The 22303-nt window shown below is 34.9% G+C and overlaps 1 protein-coding gene across 10 annotated transcripts; it reads left to right on the top strand.

The window, feature by feature from the left end:
* The first annotated feature begins 641 nt into the window (after positions 1 to 641).
* Positions 642 to 21131, top strand: LOC100243192 (hydroxymethylglutaryl-CoA lyase, mitochondrial). Of its 10 annotated transcripts, none has more exons than XM_010655322.3 (11): positions 642 to 1019; positions 1388 to 1459; positions 1695 to 1930; positions 2279 to 2348; positions 3082 to 3274; positions 3654 to 3833; positions 8003 to 8083; positions 8176 to 8339; positions 9962 to 10098; positions 12695 to 12810; positions 20592 to 21131. In XM_010655322.3, exons 5-11 carry the CDS (start codon positions 3122 to 3124, stop codon positions 20838 to 20840), a joined length of 1080 nt encoding a protein of 359 aa, XP_010653624.1. In that variant the 5' UTR covers positions 642 to 1019; positions 1388 to 1459; positions 1695 to 1930; positions 2279 to 2348; positions 3082 to 3121; the 3' UTR covers positions 20841 to 21131. The 10 variants fall into 10 exon arrangements, with proteins under 10 accessions (XP_010653624.1, XP_010653626.1, XP_010653625.1 ...); XM_010655324.3 differs by having other exon boundaries at positions 2252 to 2348; XM_010655323.3 differs by having other exon boundaries at positions 2236 to 2348.
* The last annotated feature ends 1172 nt before the right edge of the window (positions 21132 to 22303 follow it).

The raw sequence follows: 22303 nt of genomic DNA, 5'->3' as shown, positions 1-22303 counted from the left end.
CATTTTTTATAGGTACTATATATATATATATATATATATATATATATATATATATATATTTTTTTTTTAAGTTTTAAATTATTTTTTAAAATTAATAAATTTAATACAAAGATTGCCTTGATTTGAAATTTATTTTTTAATTTATAAATAATTGAAAAAATATGTTTAAGAAAAAAAACAATTTTAAACTAATTTTTGTCTATAAATATTTATTAAGTCACTAATTGAGTTTTAAATTATTTTAAAAAATAACTAAGCCCTTTAGCAAATCAACACGCTTAAATTTGAGTTTATTTGCATAATAAAAAAACCGACAATATTATGATTATATATAAAAGAAAAATTAAAAATGTTACTCAAAATGAATTTAGGCATGTGACTTTTTAATGTTAATTTGATTAGTTTTGAGTTTTATGACTTTCTAATATTAATTAAATTAATTTTTAAGTTTCAAATTATTTTTAAAGAATGATAATATTTTTTTATTAAGTGTTGTTTGATATGAAATTTGTTTATTTTAGAAAGAAATTCAGAGAAGTTAAAAGAAATTTAGGAAAATATAATATTTTAAGATTTTTGGTAATGGTATTGGTTGGTGGAGAAAGCCAAAGAAATATATTATTTTCATTTAATTATTTTTTTTTTCAGAATTTTTATAAAATACACCTACCAATATTTTGGTAATTTCCCACATTTTAATCTCTGCGCCGGATGAACCCTGTTTTCATTAAAAAGAATTTCACTGGGTGCCCAAGCCCACCCAAGCCACGACCGGGCCGGCCCTTTCTCCCGGAGATTGGCGCCTCATCGCAAGGCAGTTATCAGCTAAGTCGCTTACGTTTTTCCTTACATTCCTTTTGTTTACCATAACGTCCTATCTGATAAGATATTCCTACGAGGTTTCTTGAATGAATGTTTTTTTTTCTCTCCCATTTTCTCAGCAATCAAACATCGGATTTGATTAATCAAAATAGCAGTGAATCAGTGAAGAGATCACATATTTTTCCCGGATCTAACTGGTAAGTGCTTTAGGGCACGATTTGTTATGATCCTACTTATGCGTTAACGAAAATTGTGAGACAACCAATCTGATATTTGAAATTGAAAATTCAATTTTAGACCAGAGATCCTTACCCTACAATCTTTCATTGCCACAACTCCGAAAGTAAATTATTTTTTGTTTACAGGGCGCTAATGGAATTCTAATGACTCAATGAAAGTATACAGCATTAATTCTGGTTTTTAAAAATGATTTTTTATTTGTCACTAGAGTAAGGGGGATAGAAGACTTTGTTTCTTTAATTGTTGTACAGGGCACCATTTTCTCTCTCGCATAAGATTTTCCGTAAAAAAAACTAATCTAAATTTGGTTATTATGATGTTTCAGTTCGAAACATCGAGTTTGGATCGGATGTGGTAGAAGCTGAAGTAATTCTTGGCGGCCGAAGTAGCACAGAAGGTTTTTAAACTTCAGTATTGGTGTAAACTTTGTGACTGCTGTAGGAAAGTTAATATTTGGAAGTGTGTTACTTAAAACTACTTTCATCCCTTGATAACATATCGTGCTTGGAATTTTTCTTGATCGTTCATAAATACCTTTTCATCCTTTCCTTGTTTTCAAGGTACGTAAATAAAGGGTTAGATCTTCTACTCCAGAGACTAATCAGTTTTTTCATTTTTGTGTTGTTGATCAGATGCTATCAGTGAAGGCTTTGGATAAATTTTTACGGTTGAGAAGTTTCTTTTCTTGTACTTCTATTCCAATAATGTCAAATTTGGAGGAGCCAGCTGTTTTTGGCAAGCTTTCAAGATTTGGTGGTGATAAAGTTAAAATGTTTTCCTCTAATCCTTGCATGATCAGAGAAAATGGTACAGGAATCGGAGATTGCTGGGTTGAAGGGTCGAGCCTTCACTCTCCAAAAAATAGCAAGTAAGCATATGTCTATAAACCTGAAGCCCTCTGATTAAAATCTTCTTAACTCTTGCTTGAACGTTGGCATAAAAATGTATTTTCAATTTTTTTTTTAATCTTTTCTTCTACATTCTTTATTTTATTTCTCTATTTTTTTTTAATAAATTTGTTTCCATCTACATGCTTGCCTGGTAAATCACAAAGAAACTTTAATTTTGATTTATCACAGTCAACTGTCACATTCGCACCCATGTGTCCCCTATTTTCATAAATTCTAGGCTTTTGTAAGGATATTAGATGCTAAAATCCACGTTTCTATTCAGTTGTCCTTATGTACAGGTATATATGTTTGCGTGTGCCTCACAGATTAAAACACCGAGATGTTCATTACCACTGCCTGATGTGCTATGACAGTGCTTGACAGCTCATGAATCATGTACGAAGAATTCTGAAGTCCCTTTCCATTTCTTTCATTCTTCTTTTTCAGGTTTCAGAGCCTTCCAAAAGCTTAATTTTCTAATTCTGGGATCAAAAAACAAAATTGTGCCATTAGTCATTAAGTCCTTTCCTTCCTTCCTTCCTTCCCTCCATGGGTCAAGTGGTCTATTTCTTTTGTATAGTGAGTTGATTTGGGAAGGCAAAGTTCCCTGAAAACTAAAGAAATGAGTGGTTGGTAACTTGAGAAAAGGATGATACCAATATCAATCCTAAGGTTCTTTGGATGCTATAGAACACTTACTCTTGATTGGTGTGCCATGTGTAGAGTGAATAAGGAGACAATGGGTATTCATTTCCCTTTATCTTAAGAGTTATGGCAGTGCATTTTCTATTGAGTGGTAATGTTGGGGTAGCTGCCCGGGAAATTCCTTCTTGCATGGAAATTTTCTTCATATTATCAGCAGGAGAGGTAGAGGGTAAGTACCAATATGAATCTTCAGGTTAAATGGCCCAATAGAGTGCTCACTCTTGATTTGTGTGCCATGTGTAGAGTGAGCGAAAAGACTATGGATATTCATTTTCCTTTGACTTGTGAGTTGTGGCCTTTTCTATTGCTAGCATGGCTGGGGTGACTCCCAGGGGATTTCTTTTTTGATGGGAAATTCCATGTCAAATAAATTCTAGACATTTGATTTGGTTATCTAGAACATTCATAAGTTATTCTTTTGCAGTTATGAGTATACAGAAGAAGTATGCCCTTGGAGAAGACAAATGAGGAATGTGTCACGGGGGGATTTCTTAAATCGTACACCTGCAAACATGAGTAGAAATCATAGAGTATTTCGAAGTGTTCCTGATGCTTGTTATTTGACAGATCGTCCTTATAGCTCCCATTGCAATGATGAATGCACAAGGGATAATAAGGTGCATTACATCTCATGTAGACTTTCTATTATTGGTGGATAAGTGGAAATCTTATTATAAAGAAAAAGAGGGAAGGAGTTATAAACTTTGTCTATTTCTTTTCTTTATTTGTAGGGTCATTGTTTGAGTCCTTGCTCAGTGAATTAGATTCTTTAGTGACTTTATTTTGAGCCAAATCTGTAATTTCATGCTGATATAAGAAACATCTGTAATATTCTGGCTATGAGTATTCACACATGTTCAAAGGCTGACAATTTCAATAATATATACCACATTTTTTCAGATTTTTCTGGACATATATGCAAGTCTCAAGGTTTGGTGGTTTTCTATTTTAAATACAGGAATTGTGTAGTCTAAAAGTTTACATGATGTCTTGCAGTTGCTAAGAAGTATGCCAGGATTTGTGAAGATTGTGGAAGTTGGTCCCAGAGATGGATTGCAAAATGAGAAGGACATTGTGCCTACTGTTGTAAAGGTTGAGCTGATTAAGATGCTAGTTTCTTCAGGATTGCCTATTGTAGAGGCTACAAGTTTTGTCTCACCAAAATGGGTGCCACAGGTAAAGTAGGCTTTGGTAGTTTTTGGGAGATAGTCAACCTTCTTGTAAAGTCATTTGCTTTGCATGCCTATTCTGTATGTTCATTTTTGCATAGATTTGTCAGCCTTGTTACCTTAACTTTGCTAAGAAGTTTCTCCTTTTTGTTCAACTTCTTGTGTTTGCAACAAAATAAATAAATAAATAATTGGGCCTTTTATTTTTGTTTTATATTCTGTGATGTGGCTAGCTATCTTCTGCATTTGAGTGTGTTTTAGATGTTAATCAAGACCCTAACCTATGATGTTAGTTGTTAGATGTATATTTTACATTGGATCTTGGAGCCAATTATGTGAAAATTTATTTCTTGACTGCTCAAGTGTAGAAATATATTTAAGCAATAATAAGAGATATAGATGGCTGTTTGATAGTGATTTAGGATTTTCAGAACTGTAAAAAATGTTTAGAACTTTTTAATGAAATAAGTTATGACTTGTGAGAAGTTTTTTGATGATCACCACAGGCATGGAAGCAGACTAGGAGGTCTGATAAGGACAAAGGCTGTTCTGTTATTATGGTTGGATCATCTTGTCAAATAAGTTCTATCTCATCATGGAGCTGGGTAGCTTATTACTTTAGTACTAATATACTAGAGGATGTGGCACACATGATATGCGGTACAAGTGTAGAATTACTTCTACTCTTTGAGAAAAAAAGGGAGTAGTTGATGTAAGAAGAAGGCAGTTTTTTAGAGGATAACTTCATCCCACTACCTCCAACTATTAATTTTAAGTTGCCTGGTTTCTCCCTATCTAGTGAAGGATTTTGAAATCAAAGTCTCTTACTTTTTTACTCTTATGAAGTGCATTATTAATTATAAGTGGAAGAGTAGGGTATTTGGTTTATTTGCAAGGGAGCTGATGTGAAGATGGCTTGTCCTTTTGTAGGAGCTAGATAAGTGAAATTGGACAAAAATATATGATATGGTGGTGAGGGAATACTTTGCTTTATGGAGCTGAAACAAATTCAGACAGTAAGCAAGTAGAGATGGATTTGAAAGACAAGGCAAAATCAATTAATCTTAGTTTTTTCTGAGGAAAAAAAGTTACCAGGTTGGTTTGTGGAGTGCCTTAAGACAAAAAGTGGCAGTGGTAAGGACTCTCTTTGTGTTAATTGAAAACCTTAAAAGACATGGGGACCTCAAAAGGACTAGGATTCAAGATATACACTTCAACAGAAGAAGAAACCCAACATAGGATGAAGTTATACACAAGATTCATGTAACCTTTACCATTTTTCTACCTTTGCTAATTTATTTCAAGCACAACCACCATGGGGTTATATGAATAAGCTCAGAAAGGTTTTTATAAGGCTAGTGTTGGCCCAAGGCTTCCCTTAATGGAGTTTTGATGATAATAAAATGAGGTTAATGGTACTAATAGTTCAATTAAGTTTATTATTTCAGGTTTTGAAGGAATCAAGGCAAATTCAAGGATCAATCAATAGACGATTTGTGTTATGAAGACTAGGTCTTGTTGAAGTCCTAGGAACCTTTGTAAGATTGGATTTGTTGGTGCACTAGGGTTAAATCAATTCATTCACGCACTTAACATTTTTAAAATCATCCTTTATGCGTTTTAAATTGAATATATTTTCATAAAATTGGATGGTTTCATGTTTTTCAATAACCTGGGAATTAAAGGATTTATGAAGTGTGTTGGAAGCCTTCCTAATGTTTCCTTGCCTTGATTTGGTCTCAAATTTGCAACAATAGTTCATTTGGTCGAGGTGCAGGGGAATCGAATGAGCTGGTTTGGCTTGAGTAGTCAAGGTGGTACTTTTGTGCGCTTGGGGCCCAAAAGGCTGCTTTAATCGATTGAGGCAGAAGCCTCGATTGGTTGAGCTCCTGGACCTCTAACAGTCACCTGTTAGGGCATTAAATGCTCAATGACTAGTAAGTCGGTCCTATCCAAGTTGTGGGTTCTGGGTTTTTCAAGTTGTCGAGCTATAAATTGAAATTTTTAAGAGAATTTATACACATGAGATCATGAGTATTCAATTGCTAACCTACCAAAAGTCTCATTGAAAGCTCTTGAGTACATTCTAATTCTCTTGTGCACCTTAAACCAATCCTAGTTTCATTGTAATTTTTGAGCCATTATTGTTCATTAGGATTGTATTGTCCTTTCATTACTTCTTTCAAATTATTGATGTGTTGTTCAATTGAGGTTTACTACTTGAGAAGAGTTGTCAAAGGTGGATTGACACCATAATCCAATTGTACACATTGAAGGCTTGGATTGAAGCCTTGAAACTAGTAGAACTCTCACTCGATCGGAGTTTGAGGAGAGTGGATATAGGTCAGGGTTTGGGCCAAACCACTATAAACTAGAGTTAACAATTCTTCTTCCTTCGCTCATCTTATCTTGTCTTGTTTTAATTGCTCATTATTTTTGTTCTTGTTATTTTCATTGTCTAATTGTAAAATCTTGTAAAATTGCCCTTCAACCAATTCACCCTCACCTCTTGATGATTATTTAGGTTGAGTTAGCTATTTTTCACAACTAGTTAGTGCCAATTGTGGGCAAAACTTTTGTGCTTATCTCTCTTGTTGTATGCTACTTCTTCATTAGCATTAATTGGTCAATTAAGATTTGATTCAAACAATACTTTCTTTTTTAGTAAGAAATATTTTGTTTAAATGAATATTGTATTACTTACTGAAAACATTTTAGTTGCATGGCAAAATCCAGTTGGCTTTTACAAATGGAAAACAAATGTTCATTTCTTCCTTAGGTGTTTGTACCCATTGATGTGAGTATATATAACAGGGGCATGTTTGATTTTTTTTTTTTTTGACTTTTTGATTGTTAATGAGGCACATTTTGTAGTCCACCAAATTCAGCTATTTTTCTTAAAACTCTATTGATAAACTTTATATTTGAGCATAAAATTTTAAATTTTTCTTCATATGCAAGAGAAGGAATATCAGCATCAAGGAGAAGCTTTTCCTTTCTTGTTATCACAATGACTGCTAAACATTGCTTTGTAAGGCCATTATTTTTGCTACTTGTTTGTAACATATCTTGCTTGTTCTCTCCCTCCATCCCTATCTCTCGTTCTCTCTGTTTTTTATTTCTTTCCTTTTTCTTTTTTTGGTTTCTATATAAGTATGTGTTTATGTTTTGTGTTTCTTCTACCTGTCTGGTGGTGTATCCTCTTTCAATTTCTCCAGCATCTTTAAATTAATGTGCTTCATTGGATTTGGATCTTAAAGTCAAATTTTTTGATAATCCCTTTTTTTATAGATATCCTCATAGTTGTCAACTTATAAAATGTATCGTGCATTGTTTTTCTATTTTTTGTATTGTGTATCGTATTGAATAATGTATCTTAAGTTTTTAAACTATATCATATTGTATGAAAACATTGAATACTAGGGTTTTAAAAAGTTCCATTTAACAAAATATGAGTTTAATATATAGGTTCATCACAAAATTCACAAAAAAAAAGCTTTTAAAATTTTTAGATATAATTTTTAATTCCAAATTTTACTAAACATATGTACTTATGTGTATATATATATATATATGTCATATGTCATCTCCAAAGTTTCAACTTTTAATATTCACAAAACTAATAGATTAAGTAAAAAATTTTATTCATCAATTATGATCATTTTCAATATTAAAATTCAAATCATTGAAATGGAAATTCTCCAATATTCATTGTAAGAATAAATTTATTTAACTTCTAACATGAGTTTCGACAACAAGAATGTAGCTTTTTATATAAGATTATTTTACTTCTCTCACCTTTTTATGATCAATTTCTAATGTTATAGAACATTTTAAGCAATTAATATAATGCTTCTTTTAAGAAAAAAAACTTTTGAATATGATTTTTCTTAAAAATTATGAAAAATAGTTAAAGGTGTGTGCTGTTGTATCATTATATCTCGCATCACAAGTATCTTAAGCTATGATTAATATATGAAATAGATTGTGAAATATATCGATTTTCATAAAAAATGTATCATATTATTGTATCTATTGTGTATCATAAGTTTTTAACTACTACGGGTGTCCTAACTTGTGTTCTCGTATCTACTATTATGTTTTCTCATTTTTTGGATTATCCTCCCAAACAAAATATAAGTCTGCCTGTTTGAACTTTTCATGATTAAATTACAGCTAGCAGATGCAAAGGATGTAATGGAAGCCATTCGAACTGTTGAAGGTGGTAGATTTCCTGTGTTGACACCTAATCTTAAAGTAAGCTGTCTTTTATGGATGAATTTGCACTTGTAACCTGATGTTCAATTTGTTTGGATGAAATTGCTGATTTTGGTAATGTTTTGTTTTAGGGCTTTGAAGCAGCTGTTGCAGCTGGAGCTAAGGAAGTGGCCATCTTTGCCTCTGCTTCTGAGTCATTTTCAAAGTCAAACATCAATTGTAGCATTGAAGATAGTCTCACTCGTTACCGTGATGTTGCTCTTGCTGCTAGAAAGCTCTCAATCCCTGTTCGTGGGTATGTCTTCTAACTCAATTTCAGCTTCTCATTTCTTCTAAGTTTATTTAATAAACTCTTTTAATTTTTTTAGGCAAGTTGATTCAATAAATTCTACTCATATATATTTTATAATTATAAAGTAGTTTAAGAGTAGTGAAAATATCATAAATTTCTCTTAGGAGATGATTAAAATAGAGAGATAAATATATCTATGTTACACAAATGACAGAAACTGTTATCTGCAGAAGAAATATATACCTCATATGTCGTGCGTTCTGTTGTCTAGAATTTTAATAAAAAGTCTTCTCCTTAATGGTGTGTTATTGATCCTCTTTGCACACATAGTAGATGACTTTTCCTGATGTTGTCTCCCATTTGTGCCATTCTCTAGCTCCTCATGAATCTATCATTTCTTGTTTCCACCCTCTTCTTGTATTGCCACTTGTCCATCTTAACACCTGAATCTTCACTTTGGCTACTCATCTTTTTGCCTACAATTTTTTGTAGTATTTTATACCATAAAGCATAGCTGGCATGAGAATTTTCATTTCCTGATAGGTACTCTTAGAGTCCGTTGGTGGTGCTTTTGGAAAACACTTCTAGCATAAAAAATGTTTTTGAAGAAAAATTAAGCGTTTGGCTAAATTTGTGAAGTAATTTTAAAAAGTTGAAAAATCATTTGTAATATTTCTTAGAGAAGCACTTGATAGCCAATTCTCTGAAAAAACACTTCTAGAGAAAGCACTTCAACTCAAAGTACTTCAAATAGAAACACTACCAAACACACTCCTAATCACCCAAAAGAAAAAAAGAGATCTGCATAAGCAACATTTGTCCTCTTCATTCATTTACTACATATTTATCACTTTTAGGCTCCAAATTTCAGGTTTTGGAAACTTTGGGGGAAATAACTAGTGAAGGGAAAAGGAAGAAAAGGAAAACAGAAGGGTGGTTTGAACCCAATAAATTTTTTCTCCAAATCTCTCTTAACTTTATTCACTTGGAAAAAAGAAAAGAAGAGAGTTGGAGCTTGAAAATGTATAAAGTTTAATATTTCATTTTTTCAGTGTATTTTGCATCTCAAAGAAACAAGATAAATTCAGTATTCCATCAAATGAAGAGACTTGGTGTCTAGTAAAATCTCTTTCTGTTCAGTTATTTAGATGACAAAGCTTCATTGTGAATTGTTTTTTTTTTTTTCTTTCCATCTGATTTGATTCATCGATTGAGATGCTTAGAAATGAGCACCTTGTTGGAGATGGCTCAGAGATGAGATTTACTATCTATCAACCTTTGACTATTTCCTTTACCGTTTTATTGTTACCCCCTAGATAAATTTATCTTTTATCTTTTAAAATTCTATACTCTCTTTCTCTTCATTTGATGTCCTCAAATAAAATTTATATGCCGAAGGACTATCTTTTGAGTTGTAACTATTTTTTGGCATAAAAAAAAAGGATGATTTGTAAAGAATCTAAATATATTTTAACCTTTGTGTTTTATTGTTGATTTCTATTTGTAACCTTTCATTGAAAAGAAGTGGCTAGATGTATGACATGAAAACTAATTAGTACTTTTCTATTTTAATTCAATTTCTTGCTTTATATAGAAGGGTAATAATTAGTCCTTGATGTTCTCAGATACATATCGTGCGTTGTGGGTTGTCCACTGGAAGGAGTAGTATCTCCATCAAAAGTAACATATGTGGGTAAAGAACTTTATGATATGGGTTGCTATGAAATTTCCCTTGGCGATACTATTGGTGTTGGTACTCCTGGTAATGTCTAAAACTGCCTTTTGTTTTTTCTATTTGTCAAATGGTGGTTAGGTTCCTTGTGTGATAAATAAGAAATAATATGTCAATTTTTGCATTGTAAAGTCATTACCGAAATAATAAATTGCCAAGTGTAGGAGCTTTTGCAACCTCATGATAGTACCTCACACAAACTATTGATTTTGATTTTAACATGTCATTTGTGTTTTTAAAGGAACGGAAACTTACTAGAAACTCTTGAAACATAGTATAAATGGTGTAAAATTTTGCAAAGGCTTGGGAACATAAGCCAAGGCTTATTATTTACAAACAAGTTCAATCCATTAAGTCTTAGATTTGGACCTTATAATTTATCATATAATCAAATTAAGTTAATTATGGACTAACAGAAAAATCAAATGTTCATAATTAATTTAAATTGTGACCTATTAAAAATTGTTACATAGCATAAATTTTTTATCAATAGAATAATGTCATGTGTAACATAGGCCCTGGACAAAGAACTATACAATTTGTCATCCATTTAAATAAAAAAGTATATATTCTGATGAGTAAAATATAATTGTTAGAAATAGACAAAAATGGTAAATTTGATAATTGGAAAAAATAATTATCAAGTCTTGTTAAGAAAGAAATTAAAGACTAGGGAATTTTTTTTTTTGATAAAAGACTAGGAAAAATGCTCTTTCAAATCTTCTTAAACATTATTTTAATTAAAGAATAATATTTTAATGGATGCAAATGCGGTGCTTTTAATCCCTATAAATAGGGCTCATTCCAAAGCTCTCAAGAAAAGTCAAAAGACAACAAAAGAGCAGAGTTGGAAAGATTGCTTCAGGAGTTATTCAAGCTTTGTCTTTGATCTTCAAGTCCAAATTTGAAAACTCTTTAAGATCAAGTTATGGATTAGAAGATTCTTTAAGAAAAAGTTTGAAGGTTCGAAGTTCTCAAGAACACATTCAAGTTCTTCAAAATCAAGTTTTAAATGTTTTCGATTGAAAATTAAGTGTTCAAGTCCTCGTATCAAACATTATTTCCTTTTGTATAGAAGAATCAAAAGGCAAGATAGAGATTTAATCTCTATTCCTTAAAATTAATAAAATTTCAGTTTGGCCACCAATTTTTCTTTAATAGAAATTTGTGTGTGCAAATCTCTCTAGCAACGGTTTAGCTTTCTTCCTTTCCCTCTTTGAGAACTTTCTGAACAGTTTTGTTGATTTAGCTTCATTGTTCTTTCTCAATTTGGCTCTTTTTTTCTTTTTTTTTGTTCAAAGTTATTTTTTAGATGACTTTTTTATGAATACTAAGGTCGTTCTCTAACTTCTCTTATACCATGTTTGGTTCCCGGAAAATTTGAAGGAAAATGTAAGGAAAAGAAGATATAGGGAGAAAAAGTAGGAGAGAAAAATTGAAGGAAAATGAAAAATAGATTTCAAGTTAATAAATTGTTTTTACATGCTATTTCAAATACATTTAACTTATTTTATTCTTCTATATATGAAGATTAAATAATATAAAAATGCATAAGTTTCCAATGAAATTTAATTATATTTGATTTTCTTTTATATTTTTCATGGTAAAATCAAACATGAGGAAATCATTTTCCTTAATATTTTATTTCTTTCCTCAATATTTTCTAGAAACCAAAAATAGCCTCACCTTTTATTTTCCATTTTTTCCCTTTATTTTAATTTAGAATTTTGATTGGTAATAGGTAATAAGCATATTAAATTTCTTGTTTTTCAAACATCGTAAAATTGTGGGACATTGTATGTGAAAAAAATAAATTTGTAGTCAGCAAGTAGGGGCGGTTTAGTTTAGGTTAGTTTTTAACCAACCCAAGACTAAAAGCGAGTTGGTCAGTTTAAAATAAATTGGAACCAATTAGAACCAATTTAGTTATTGACCAAAACCAACCCGACTTAACATCAGTTTGATTTGGTTTGGGGCATAATTGGGCCAATACTTTTTTCAAAAATATGGGAGCTTCTATAATATATAACCCAAAAGTATGATAATCTAATTTAGAACATTATACACATAATAATTTAACCTAAAACATCACATGTTCACATTAATATAAATCCTTACAGTGGAATAGCCCAGAATTTAAAAACAATTTATGTATACATTTGGTTTAGTTTTCACCAGTTTAAAATTAATTGATTTCTTAAATTATTTGTTGCACATACAAATGGGCGTGCTTGCTGGCTTGCATATACAAACACAAATTTTGGAACTGTCCATGTTACATAAATAATCTAACTTCTGCAAACAAGGGATTTTAATTGAAAAACAATGAGTTTAATAGCATAATACAAAACATAGTATAATAATAGGATTAACATGTGACTGGATACCTTATGGTTATTGGATGAAGTCAGTGTAATAAAATTTACACATTGGATTTATTTTTGACCTATAGACCTAGAACATGAAAATCTAAAATTAATTATAGTTAATATATGCATTGAGTATAAGAAAGGAGATGTGCTTAATTTTTTTTTTTTTTAAGAGTAGGAATAATGCTTTCTTTTATCTGGTGCTTTTCTCTTTGTTGATTTATTTATTATTTCTTGCTTTCTTTCCCTATGTCTAGGTACTGTCATTCCAATGCTTGAAGATGTTATTGATGTTGTTCCTATTGATAAGCTTGCCGTCCATTTTCACGATACTTATGGGCAGGCTCTTTCAAATATTCTAGCATCACTCCAAGTAAGCAACCTTCTTATCTTAATTTGCACATGAAAGTCTGAACCTTTCAAATTCCAGTATATTCTTTGTGGATTTATTTTTCTTGGGCAGATTGAGGTTGAACTGTTCTTCATTTTTTTTTTCTTTTTACATAATGCATACTCACAGTATTTTAGAGACTGTTCGACTCCCCTCTATAATGAGTTAGGTTTTTCTGATTAAGATGCCATTTCTCTTTATTCATATATGCATCATTTGTGAAAATGATTGCTCCTGGGTGAATTATTTTTTAACTAAGGTTTTAAGGATATTGTGAAATGATTGACACTAGAAGCCAAATATATATGTATGAAACTAGAAATTGACCCAGAATTCTCTTCCTAACACATACCTCAAATTGATTATGTGATGCCAGTGTGAGTTTGCTATGGAGTGATTAGACAAAATCCCTCAAGTGGAGGTTTCTTGTTGTGTCCATTTATGTTCTGTGCAACACATTTTTGTTGATGTGTTCTCTAAATTAGGGTACATGGCCATCATAAATGCACCCATTCTCTCTGCTAATACCAAAATTTAATTAGATTTTTTTTTGAAATGTTTTAACAATGATCTTATCTATATATTTCCTGAGGATGACACAAGTACAGTTGATCAACCAAACTGCAGAAGATACAAATAATGATTGCAAAGATAAAAAGCAGGGGGAGGTGGCCCTAGATTAACACACAACATTTGTAATGAGGAGATTCTCAATTATCATAATGTGCAAAATCAAAAGAATTTATCAAATATAGGATGTGACATGTGACAATGTCAGAAGCTAATGAATCTCACATTTAAAACATGAATTAGGTGAAAATTTAATAAACTGGTTAAAAAGTTGGTTTGAGGACAAAAGTGACAAATGATTGATGATAACAATATTAAGCTAGTCTTACTGATTCTACTAGGCTGTGATCTACCTGAGGAATAATGTTGACTTAAACAAGTAATAACCATTAGGTTCAAGAACCCTGATGGTTATCTTACTCTAATTGGTAGTAAGAAACTAGACTAAAGAAAAATGCAAGACCCATTATTAAGTTTTATATATTACTAGTAACAGATGGGATTAGTAAATGATATCATAATATTCTTCTTCGAAAATATATGAGGAAGTGATGCATTGGCAATCTGAACCCTAATATTGCATTAACAGATACACTAGAAAATGATTATACATAATTGATTCGATTAGAAGTTTTTTAATTGATGATTCAACATTTACTTCTGATAGGCCTCCTATATGTTATGTGTATACTAGAAAAGGGAAGAGGAATGTACTGCCATCTAGCAGTTAGTTGTAACGGCCTTAGTATAGGCTAGGTCACAATTTGGATATGGGTTGGGATGGTTTAAATAGGAAAAAAGAGGGAATTACAGGGGCTAGATATCATGTGGATTTGGTAGGAGAGTGATAACCTCTCGAATAGCTATCTAAGTATCAGTTGGGTCCCTTGTTTCTTGAAATTCTTGAAATACAATAATAATTCTTCATTAGATACCTATCAATTTGGTATCAGAGCATCGATCTAGATGGCTTAGAAAAAGAATGAAGGTCGGGTGGATTTTCTAGAGAAGGAAGTTGGAGAAATCAGAGAGGAGATGCAGCGCTTACTAGGAATGGAAAAGACGGTGATGGACCTTGCCTAGAATGTAATGCGAGTTCTGCAATCGTTGGAAGAGACACAAAAGACGGTGGCGGCGTTGTCATCGGGGCGGGTCACGACGACTGCTGCTCAACGAGAAAACCATGCAAAATGGATCCCTGGAGTTGGGGAAACTAGTGGGGGGTGGATGGCATCAGATGAGACGAGGCGAGGCGGAAACGGGGAATGGTGTGGCGGTCGACGGGTGGAGATGCCTGTATTTACGGGAGAAAACCTGGATAGCTGGATCTTCCGGGCCGATCGATACTTCGCGACGTATGGACTCATGGAATAGGAGAAATTAGTCGCTGCTGCGATGAGTTTAGATGGGGACGCACTCTCTTGGTACCAGTGCACTGATTCGAGGGAGGCGTTTGGGAGTTGGGAAAATTTGAAGAGGCGGCTATTGCTTTGCTTTCGTCAGACTCAAGAAGGGAGCCTTTGTGAGCAGTTTCTGGCAGTGTGACAACAAGGGACAGTGGCAGCATACCAGCGGGAATTCGAGATTCTAGCGACTCCCTTGAAAAGGATTTCAGAGGAGGTAATGGAAAGTACGTTTATGAATGGGCTGCTTCCTGAGATCCGGGCTGAGTTACGTCTTCTGCAACCATATGGGCTGGGCCACTTGATGGAAATGGCCCAACAAGTCGAAGATAGGAATTTAACCCTAAGGGCGGCCCGTGAACCAAAGGACCCAAAGAGCACCAAAATGTTGTCATCTGCAAATCGAGGTGATTGGAAGATTGGGGAAAATTTTCAGACTAGGGCAGTGGTTGTTAGTGAGAAGACGATGAACTAGCGACGTGAGATTCCGATAAAGAGACTGATGGAATCAGAGCTTCAAGCCCGTAGAGAGAAGGGGCTCTGTTTTAAGTGTGATGAAAAGTTCTCACTTGGTCATCACTGTAAGAAAGAATTAAGGGTTTTATTGGTGCACGAAGATGAAGAGGAGGAGGATAATCAGTTTGACGACAGAGCAACCAAAGAACCTTCACTCATCGAGCTGAAAGACGTTGTGGAATTATCTCTAAATTCCGTGGTCGGTTTAACTATGCCGGGGACTATGAAGATTAAAGGGACGATCGGGTCAAAAGAGGTAATCATCCTTGTAGACAGTGGGGCTACCCACAATTTTTTATTCCTTGATTTGGTTCAACAATTAGCACTTCCATTAACTACAACAACTAGTTACGGGGTGATGATGGGAACTGGGATATCCGTGAAAGGGAAGGGCATTTGTAGGGGAGTTTGTATTTCGATGTAGGGGCTCACTGTAGTGACTTTCTTCCACTTGAATTATGCAACACTGATGTAATTCTAGGAATGCCTTGGTTGGGGACTTTAGGAGACGTGAAAGTAAACTGAAAGATGCTAACAATGAAGACCAAAATAGGGAAGGCAGTGATAGTGTTAAAGGGAGACCCGAGCCTTAGTCAGACCGAGGTGTCTCTTAAGGCAATGGCTAGAGCATTGCAGCACCATAGCCAAGGGGTATGGGTGGAACTCTGTTAGACTTCCACCACTTCGGATTTGAGTGAAGGAGTACAAGAGGTCCCGAAAACAGTCAAAGAAGTGTTAGCTCAACATCAACGAGTTTTTGGGCCAATAACAGGGTTACCACCAAGTCGTGATATTGACCATGCCATTCAATTAATCCTGGAAGCATCTTCGGTTAACGTCCGTCCCTATCGGTATCCACATATTCTAAAGAATGAAATAGAAAGATTGGTGCTAGAGATGCTTGAGGCAAGAATTGTTCGGACTAGTTTAAGCCCATTTTCTAGTCCAGTGTTGTTGGTTAAAAAAAAAAGATGGAGAATGGAGGTTTTGTATAGATTACTATGCTCTTAACAAAGTTACAGTCCCGGATCGGTTCCCCATTCCGGTGATCGATGAGTTACTCGATGAACTTCATGGCGCGACCATTTTTTCCAAACTAGACCTCAAATCGGGCTACCACCAAATTCAAGTCCGACAACAAGATATCCACAAAACGACATTTTGCACCCATGAAGGTCACTACGAGTTCTTGGTGATGCCTTTTGGGCTAACCAATGCACCAACGACTTTCTAATCGTTAATGAACCGTATATTTTGGCCACACCTTCGGAAATTTGTGCTCGTATTTTTTAATGACATATTGGTGTACAGCAAGGACTTGAAGGAGCATTGTGATTATTTGCAAAGTGTGTTGTCCATTCTGGCGAACCACCAACTGCACGTCAATGGAAAGAAATGTCTCTTTGCTAAACCACAGCTGGAATACTTGGGCCATTTGGTTTCCGCCAAGGGGGTTGCTGCTGATCCCAACAAGATTTCGGCCATGGTAGAGTGGCCCACACCCAAATCCCTTAAAGAATTACGAGGATTTCTCGGATTGACTGGATACTATTGTTGATTTGTCAAGGGATATGGAGCTATTTCTTGGCCCTTCACTCAGCAACTCAAAAAAAAAAATGCTTCTAGTTGGAACCCAGAGGCCAAGGCAACCTTCTAAAAATTGAAAACAACTATGACAACGATTCCTGTATTGGCTTTGCCCAACTTCAGTCAACTCTTCATTGTAAAGACGGATGCCTCGGGGTATGGTTTGGGTGCCGTTTTGATGCAAAGTCATAGACCAGTAGCTTATTTTAGCCAAATCCTCTCAGCAAGGGAGTGACAAAAGTCCATATATGAAAGAGAGTTAATGGCTATTGTCTTAGCAGTTCAGAAGTGGCATCACTACCTGCTTGGTCGCCACTTTATTGTGTGAACAGATCAAAGTAGTTTGAAGTTTCTACTAGAGCAAAGGGTGGTGAATGAGTCATACCAAAAGTGGGTTGCAAAGCTGTTGGGGTATGACTTTGAAATTCAGTTTTGGCCTGGATTGGAGAATAAAGCAGCTGATGCCTTATCTCACATCCCCATTTCTATGGAGTTAGCTGCCCTCATAGTTCCTAGTCGCTTAGACACTTCGTTGATTAGTTCACAAGTTGAAGCTGACCCACACCTTGCTAAGATTCGGCAGAGGCTGCTGGTTGATCCAGATGCTTATCCTTGGTATTCTTTGGACCATGGCATTCTCCTCTACAAGGGGCACCTAGTTCTTCCCAAGGCCTCACCCCTTGTTCCAGCACTTCTTCAAGAGGGCCATGCTAGCGTGGTTGGAGGGCATTCCGGGTTCTTGCAGACTTACAAACGACTCATACGAGATTTTTTTTTGGGTTGGCATGAAGAATGACATCAAAGAGTTTGTATGCCAACAAAATAAGGCCCTAACTTTGTCGCCTGCTGGGTTACTACAACCACTGCCTATTCCAGAAAAAATATGGGATGATGTGACGATAGACTTTATTGAGGGGCTTCCTAAGTCTGAGGGTTATAACTCCATTTTAGTTGTTGTGGATTGATTGAGCAAATATGCTTACTTCTCTCTGCCATAGTACTGCATCTCATCCTCAAATGGATGGACAAACGGAAGTGGTCAACCGTTGTGTGGAGACATAGCTTCGATGTTTTTCATATAACAAGCCTAGACATTGGTTTACATGGCTTCCATGGGCAGAATACTGGTATAATACCACATTCCACTCCACTAATATGACACCGTTTCAAGCAGTTTACAGGTGAGACCCACCACCGTTGCTACGTTATGGATCAGATTCCACCTCTGTTCTGGCAGTGGATCAGTTATTGCAAGAGTGTGATCTAATTTTAAATGAACTGAAGGACCATCTCTGTTGTGCCCAATCTAAAATGAAGTCATCTGCAGATGCCCATTGTCGTGTAGTTCAATTTGAAGTTGGGGATTTTGTCTATATAAAACTCCGTCTGTATTGTCTTCGTTCCCTTGCCAAACGACCCAATGAGAAGCTCTTCCCACGATATTTTGGCCCTTACAAAGTGGTGCAGCAAATTGGTCTGGTGGCATACAAGTTAGAGCTTCCTTTTTCGGCAACTATTCATCCAGTGTTTCATGTTTCACAGCTCAAGCGGGCTCTTGGTTCAGCTGATTTATGTCAGCCACTTTCCCCTATTCTTGCTGAAGATATGGAATGGCTTGTGGAGCCTGATCAGGTCTTAGATATTCACCTGTCTCCCAATAACAATCAGACTGATATTGAAGTACTTATTCAATGGAAAGGACTTCCTCAGTTTGAAGCTTCATGGGAATCAACCGACACAATTAAAGAACACTTTCCTGACTTCCACCTTGAGGACAAGGTGTCTCTCATTGAGGGGGGTAATGATAGGCCTCATACACGTTATGTGTATACTAGAAAAGGGAAGAGGAATGTACTGCCACCTGGCAGTTAGTTGTAACAGCCTTAGTATAGGCTAGGTCACAATCTGGATACGGGCTGGGATGGTTAAAATAGGAAAAAGGAGGGAATTACAGGGGCTGGATATCATGTAGATCTGGTAGGAGAGTGATAGCCTCTCGAATAGCTATCCGAGTATCAGTTGGGTCTCTTGTTTCTTGAAATTCTTGAAATTCAATAATAATTCTCCATTAGATACCTATCAACTTCACTTGAAGAGAAAACCAAATGCATGCATGTGCACTTGTGAATCTTTATTAAAACAATTAATATGAGTGCGCGATAGGATTGTTTGTTAAATAGAGTTTCAAAGCAGCTTCAAAACAATATCAGTAGCTTGGGGTGTTGAGGAAACGTTGTTCAATGATCACACATTTCCCAAATTATCTCTTTAGCTTGACCAGATCTCCCACAATGATGACACTTAAAAACTGATCCTTGCCATTAGTTTTTACATTGCTGTGGTTAGGTTTTCTTCCTCTTCCCCTTTTAGGCCCCTCTAGGGCAAAGGTAACAGTGAATAGAGAGTTCACCATTGCATAGAGCTGTCCCTTTTTTGGGTTTACACTATCAAATAGAGCTGTCTTTATTATTATTATTAAAAACTGATCCTTGCCATTAGTTTTTACATTGCTGTGGTTAGGTTTTCTTCCTCTTCCCCTTTTAGGCCTCTCTATGCCAAAAGAAACGGTGAATAGAGAGTTCACCATCACATACAGCTGTCCCTTTTTTGGGTTTACACTATCAAATAAAGCTATCTTTATTATTATTATTATTATTTTTTTTTTTATTCTTTTAATTTTAATTTTTATCTTGTGGGTTTATATTGAATTCATTGTTGCTGCTGCTACTAACATATTTGTCAAACAAGAAAAAAAAGAGTACTTACCATCAAAGGCTGATATCTCAAAAATCCTTGTTTGCTTGTCTAAGCCACCTTACTTGGACAAGTCAACCCCAATCTTTTTCTCCTGTACCACTACTAAAGAAAATTATATGATATATAATGCTTATAGATTGAAATAAGGGTCTAATACAGTTAGCATAAACACTAAGGTAAAACATAAAATAAAATGGGAAACTAAAAGGAAAATATATTTGGGGTCCATTGGATGGTAGCCAAGGGTCATTCCATTAACGAGTTCAGGCCTCAGAAATATTGTTGTTTTGAAACTGAGAAGAAAATTAGCATTGCTAGAAGAATGAATTACTTTAGTAACAGCCCCAAGTGGGATCAAATATATTGCAAGATACGTGGTAATGAGATATTGAATGTCCTTAATTTTTGTACTATAATTCCAATCATGGATACCAATCTAATATTATTATAACTTTCATGAAACATTTCACTGACCCAACTCAAACTAGATTGTAATAATAACACATTGCTTAGTAGACTGTTTAGAGTGCATTCTTCAACATAAGCTGCCTTCATCTTGTACCAAAAAAGGTGTAATCTCCATGCATATTATGTTGATATGAACATCAAAGTTTCACCTTGGGGGTGCAGTTGGATTTAGAAAATTTTAAAAATCATTACTCATGAACATAGAGATGCATATAATTGAGATGGTGCATATAACTGAATTTTCAGTGGTTTAAGATAATGATGCATCTTTAAATCACATCTACTGAGTATATGCAGAACTTTCTTGAGCTTGCTTTAATGATGTGCTTATCATTCACTTAGAAATTCAAAAAATCAGAATTGCATACTCAGTTAAGGATCAAAATTGGCTCAACAACATTACTAATCATGATGGGTGTTTGCTTTATTCCATATTTTATACACTATCTCTTTTCTATACAGATGGGGATCACCACAGTGGATTCATCAGTATCTGGTCTTGGGGGCTGCCCATATGCTAAAGGTGCTTCTGGGAATGTTGCGACTGAGGATGTTGTTTACATGCTAAATGGACTCGGGGTGAAGACAAATGTGGATCTTGGGAAGCTCATGTTGGCTGGGGATTTCATCTGTCAGCATTTGGGACGACAATCTGGTTCAAAGACAGCAATTGCCTTGAGTAGAATCAGAGGTCATGCCTCCAAGCTATGAGGTACAGGAGGGTAGATCATCTTATATCCCACCCATTGGAATTTTGAGCATTGATCATCTGAAATTTTTAAATCACCCCTTGAAGAGAATGACTGTGCACAAGCCACAAGTTGTGGTGTTATCTTAGTTTTACTATTGCATTGTGTGTTTCCTGTTGCGTTCCATGCGTTTGTGCCAGGAACAATACCATCAGAGTCCATTTTTGGCTGAACCAAAGTGATGCTCCCGAATTGTAATGCTGTCACATTGAAATATTTATATGCAAATGCCTGCTCTTAAGGCTAACATGAATAGCACTGGATTTATTTTATTTTATCTTATTTTTCTTGAGGGTGGGTTTGGGTGCTCTGCAAATCCAAAGTAAAAAAACCCCCCTAGTTATCCTTTTATGGACCTGAACTTACCTTTGGACTGTGTCATGGTTGTTCCATTTCCGCCTTTGTGTGATCCTTCTAATGATTGCATTCCTGCCTTCCATTTTTGTGATTACATAGGGTAGAAAAAAGAATGAAGTTTACAAATAATGTCTACTCAATCGTTCTTCTAGAATTGCTTGCTGGTTTAAGCATACATGGAAGAGTAGAATTGCTTGCTGGTTTAAGCATACATGGAAGAGTAGAATTGCTTGTTAGTTTAAGTATCCATGGAAGAGTGAAAGTACAACGGTGGATATTTTAGTTTACAGATTTTAAACAAAAATTTTCAAACTCTTAGATGGGGTGGTCGGACTCATTGCACGGGAGTGTGTGTTTGAAAATTAAGAGGGTTTCCAAAATTTAGTAGCTTGATGACGTACAAGGACTTCGATAGCGGAAGGTAGGGTTTGATCAAGCAAGGTGCAGTACAATAGCCTGACTTCCTGAGCAGCAGAATCTTAAGAGAAGCCAATTATGTTTTGCAGGCATCATGTGAATATGTAGTTTCCATGCAGATTTTACAGAAAGTAATTTTAATTTGCTTGCCTTAAAGTTTAGATTCTTCATATTATATTAGCTACAGTCTCAAGTGGAAAAGCATGAGCCGGGCAGCAGTTAGAGCATTGGGAATGAACATGTAAATACTTATAGCTCCCTCTCTTCTTCATACTTTTTGATTATTTGTCAAAACACTTCATAAAAAATTACATGAAAACACATCTGTAAAATTATCCGTTTTAAAAAATATTCTGTTTTCATGATCAATTTTTTTAAAAACTTCTTTGGGTAATTCAAACCCCTAATGTTTTTTGTCATAATAAGAATCCGTCTTAAGAGAGCTTAATTTGATCAGTTGAAGGGGGGAGGGAAGTAGGCCATGGGGCTGCAGTCGCGATGAGAATGGACGGTTTTAAGAAGCTGGTGCATTAAATGGCTTCTTTAATAGCACTGGGGAGTTGTCGGGTGACGGGGGTAATTTGATATGGGAAAGTTATAGAGGAAAGGAGTCTGAAATGGAGGTTTGAATGGATACAAAATTGAAATTGT

The sequence above is a fragment of the Vitis vinifera genome, chromosome 8 (genome assembly GCF_030704535.1).
Source record: "Vitis vinifera cultivar Pinot Noir 40024 chromosome 8, ASM3070453v1".
Taxonomy (NCBI): Eukaryota; Viridiplantae; Streptophyta; class Magnoliopsida; order Vitales; family Vitaceae; genus Vitis; species Vitis vinifera.
The sequence above is the reverse complement of the archived record's forward strand: the minus strand, read 5'-3'. Positions and strand labels throughout refer to the sequence as shown.

Coding starts and splice junctions, on each gene's coding strand:
- LOC100243192 (XM_010655320.3), top strand. CDS start 1,695: ATGCTATCAGTGAAGGCTTTGGATAAATTTTTACGGTTGAGAAGTTTC. Junction 3,834..8,002: donor CACCAAAATGGGTGCCACAG/GTAAAGTAGGCT, acceptor ATTAAATTACAG/CTAGCAGATGCAAAGGATGT. Junction 10,099..12,694: donor TATTGGTGTTGGTACTCCTG/GTAATGTCTAAA, acceptor CCCTATGTCTAG/GTACTGTCATTCCAATGCTT.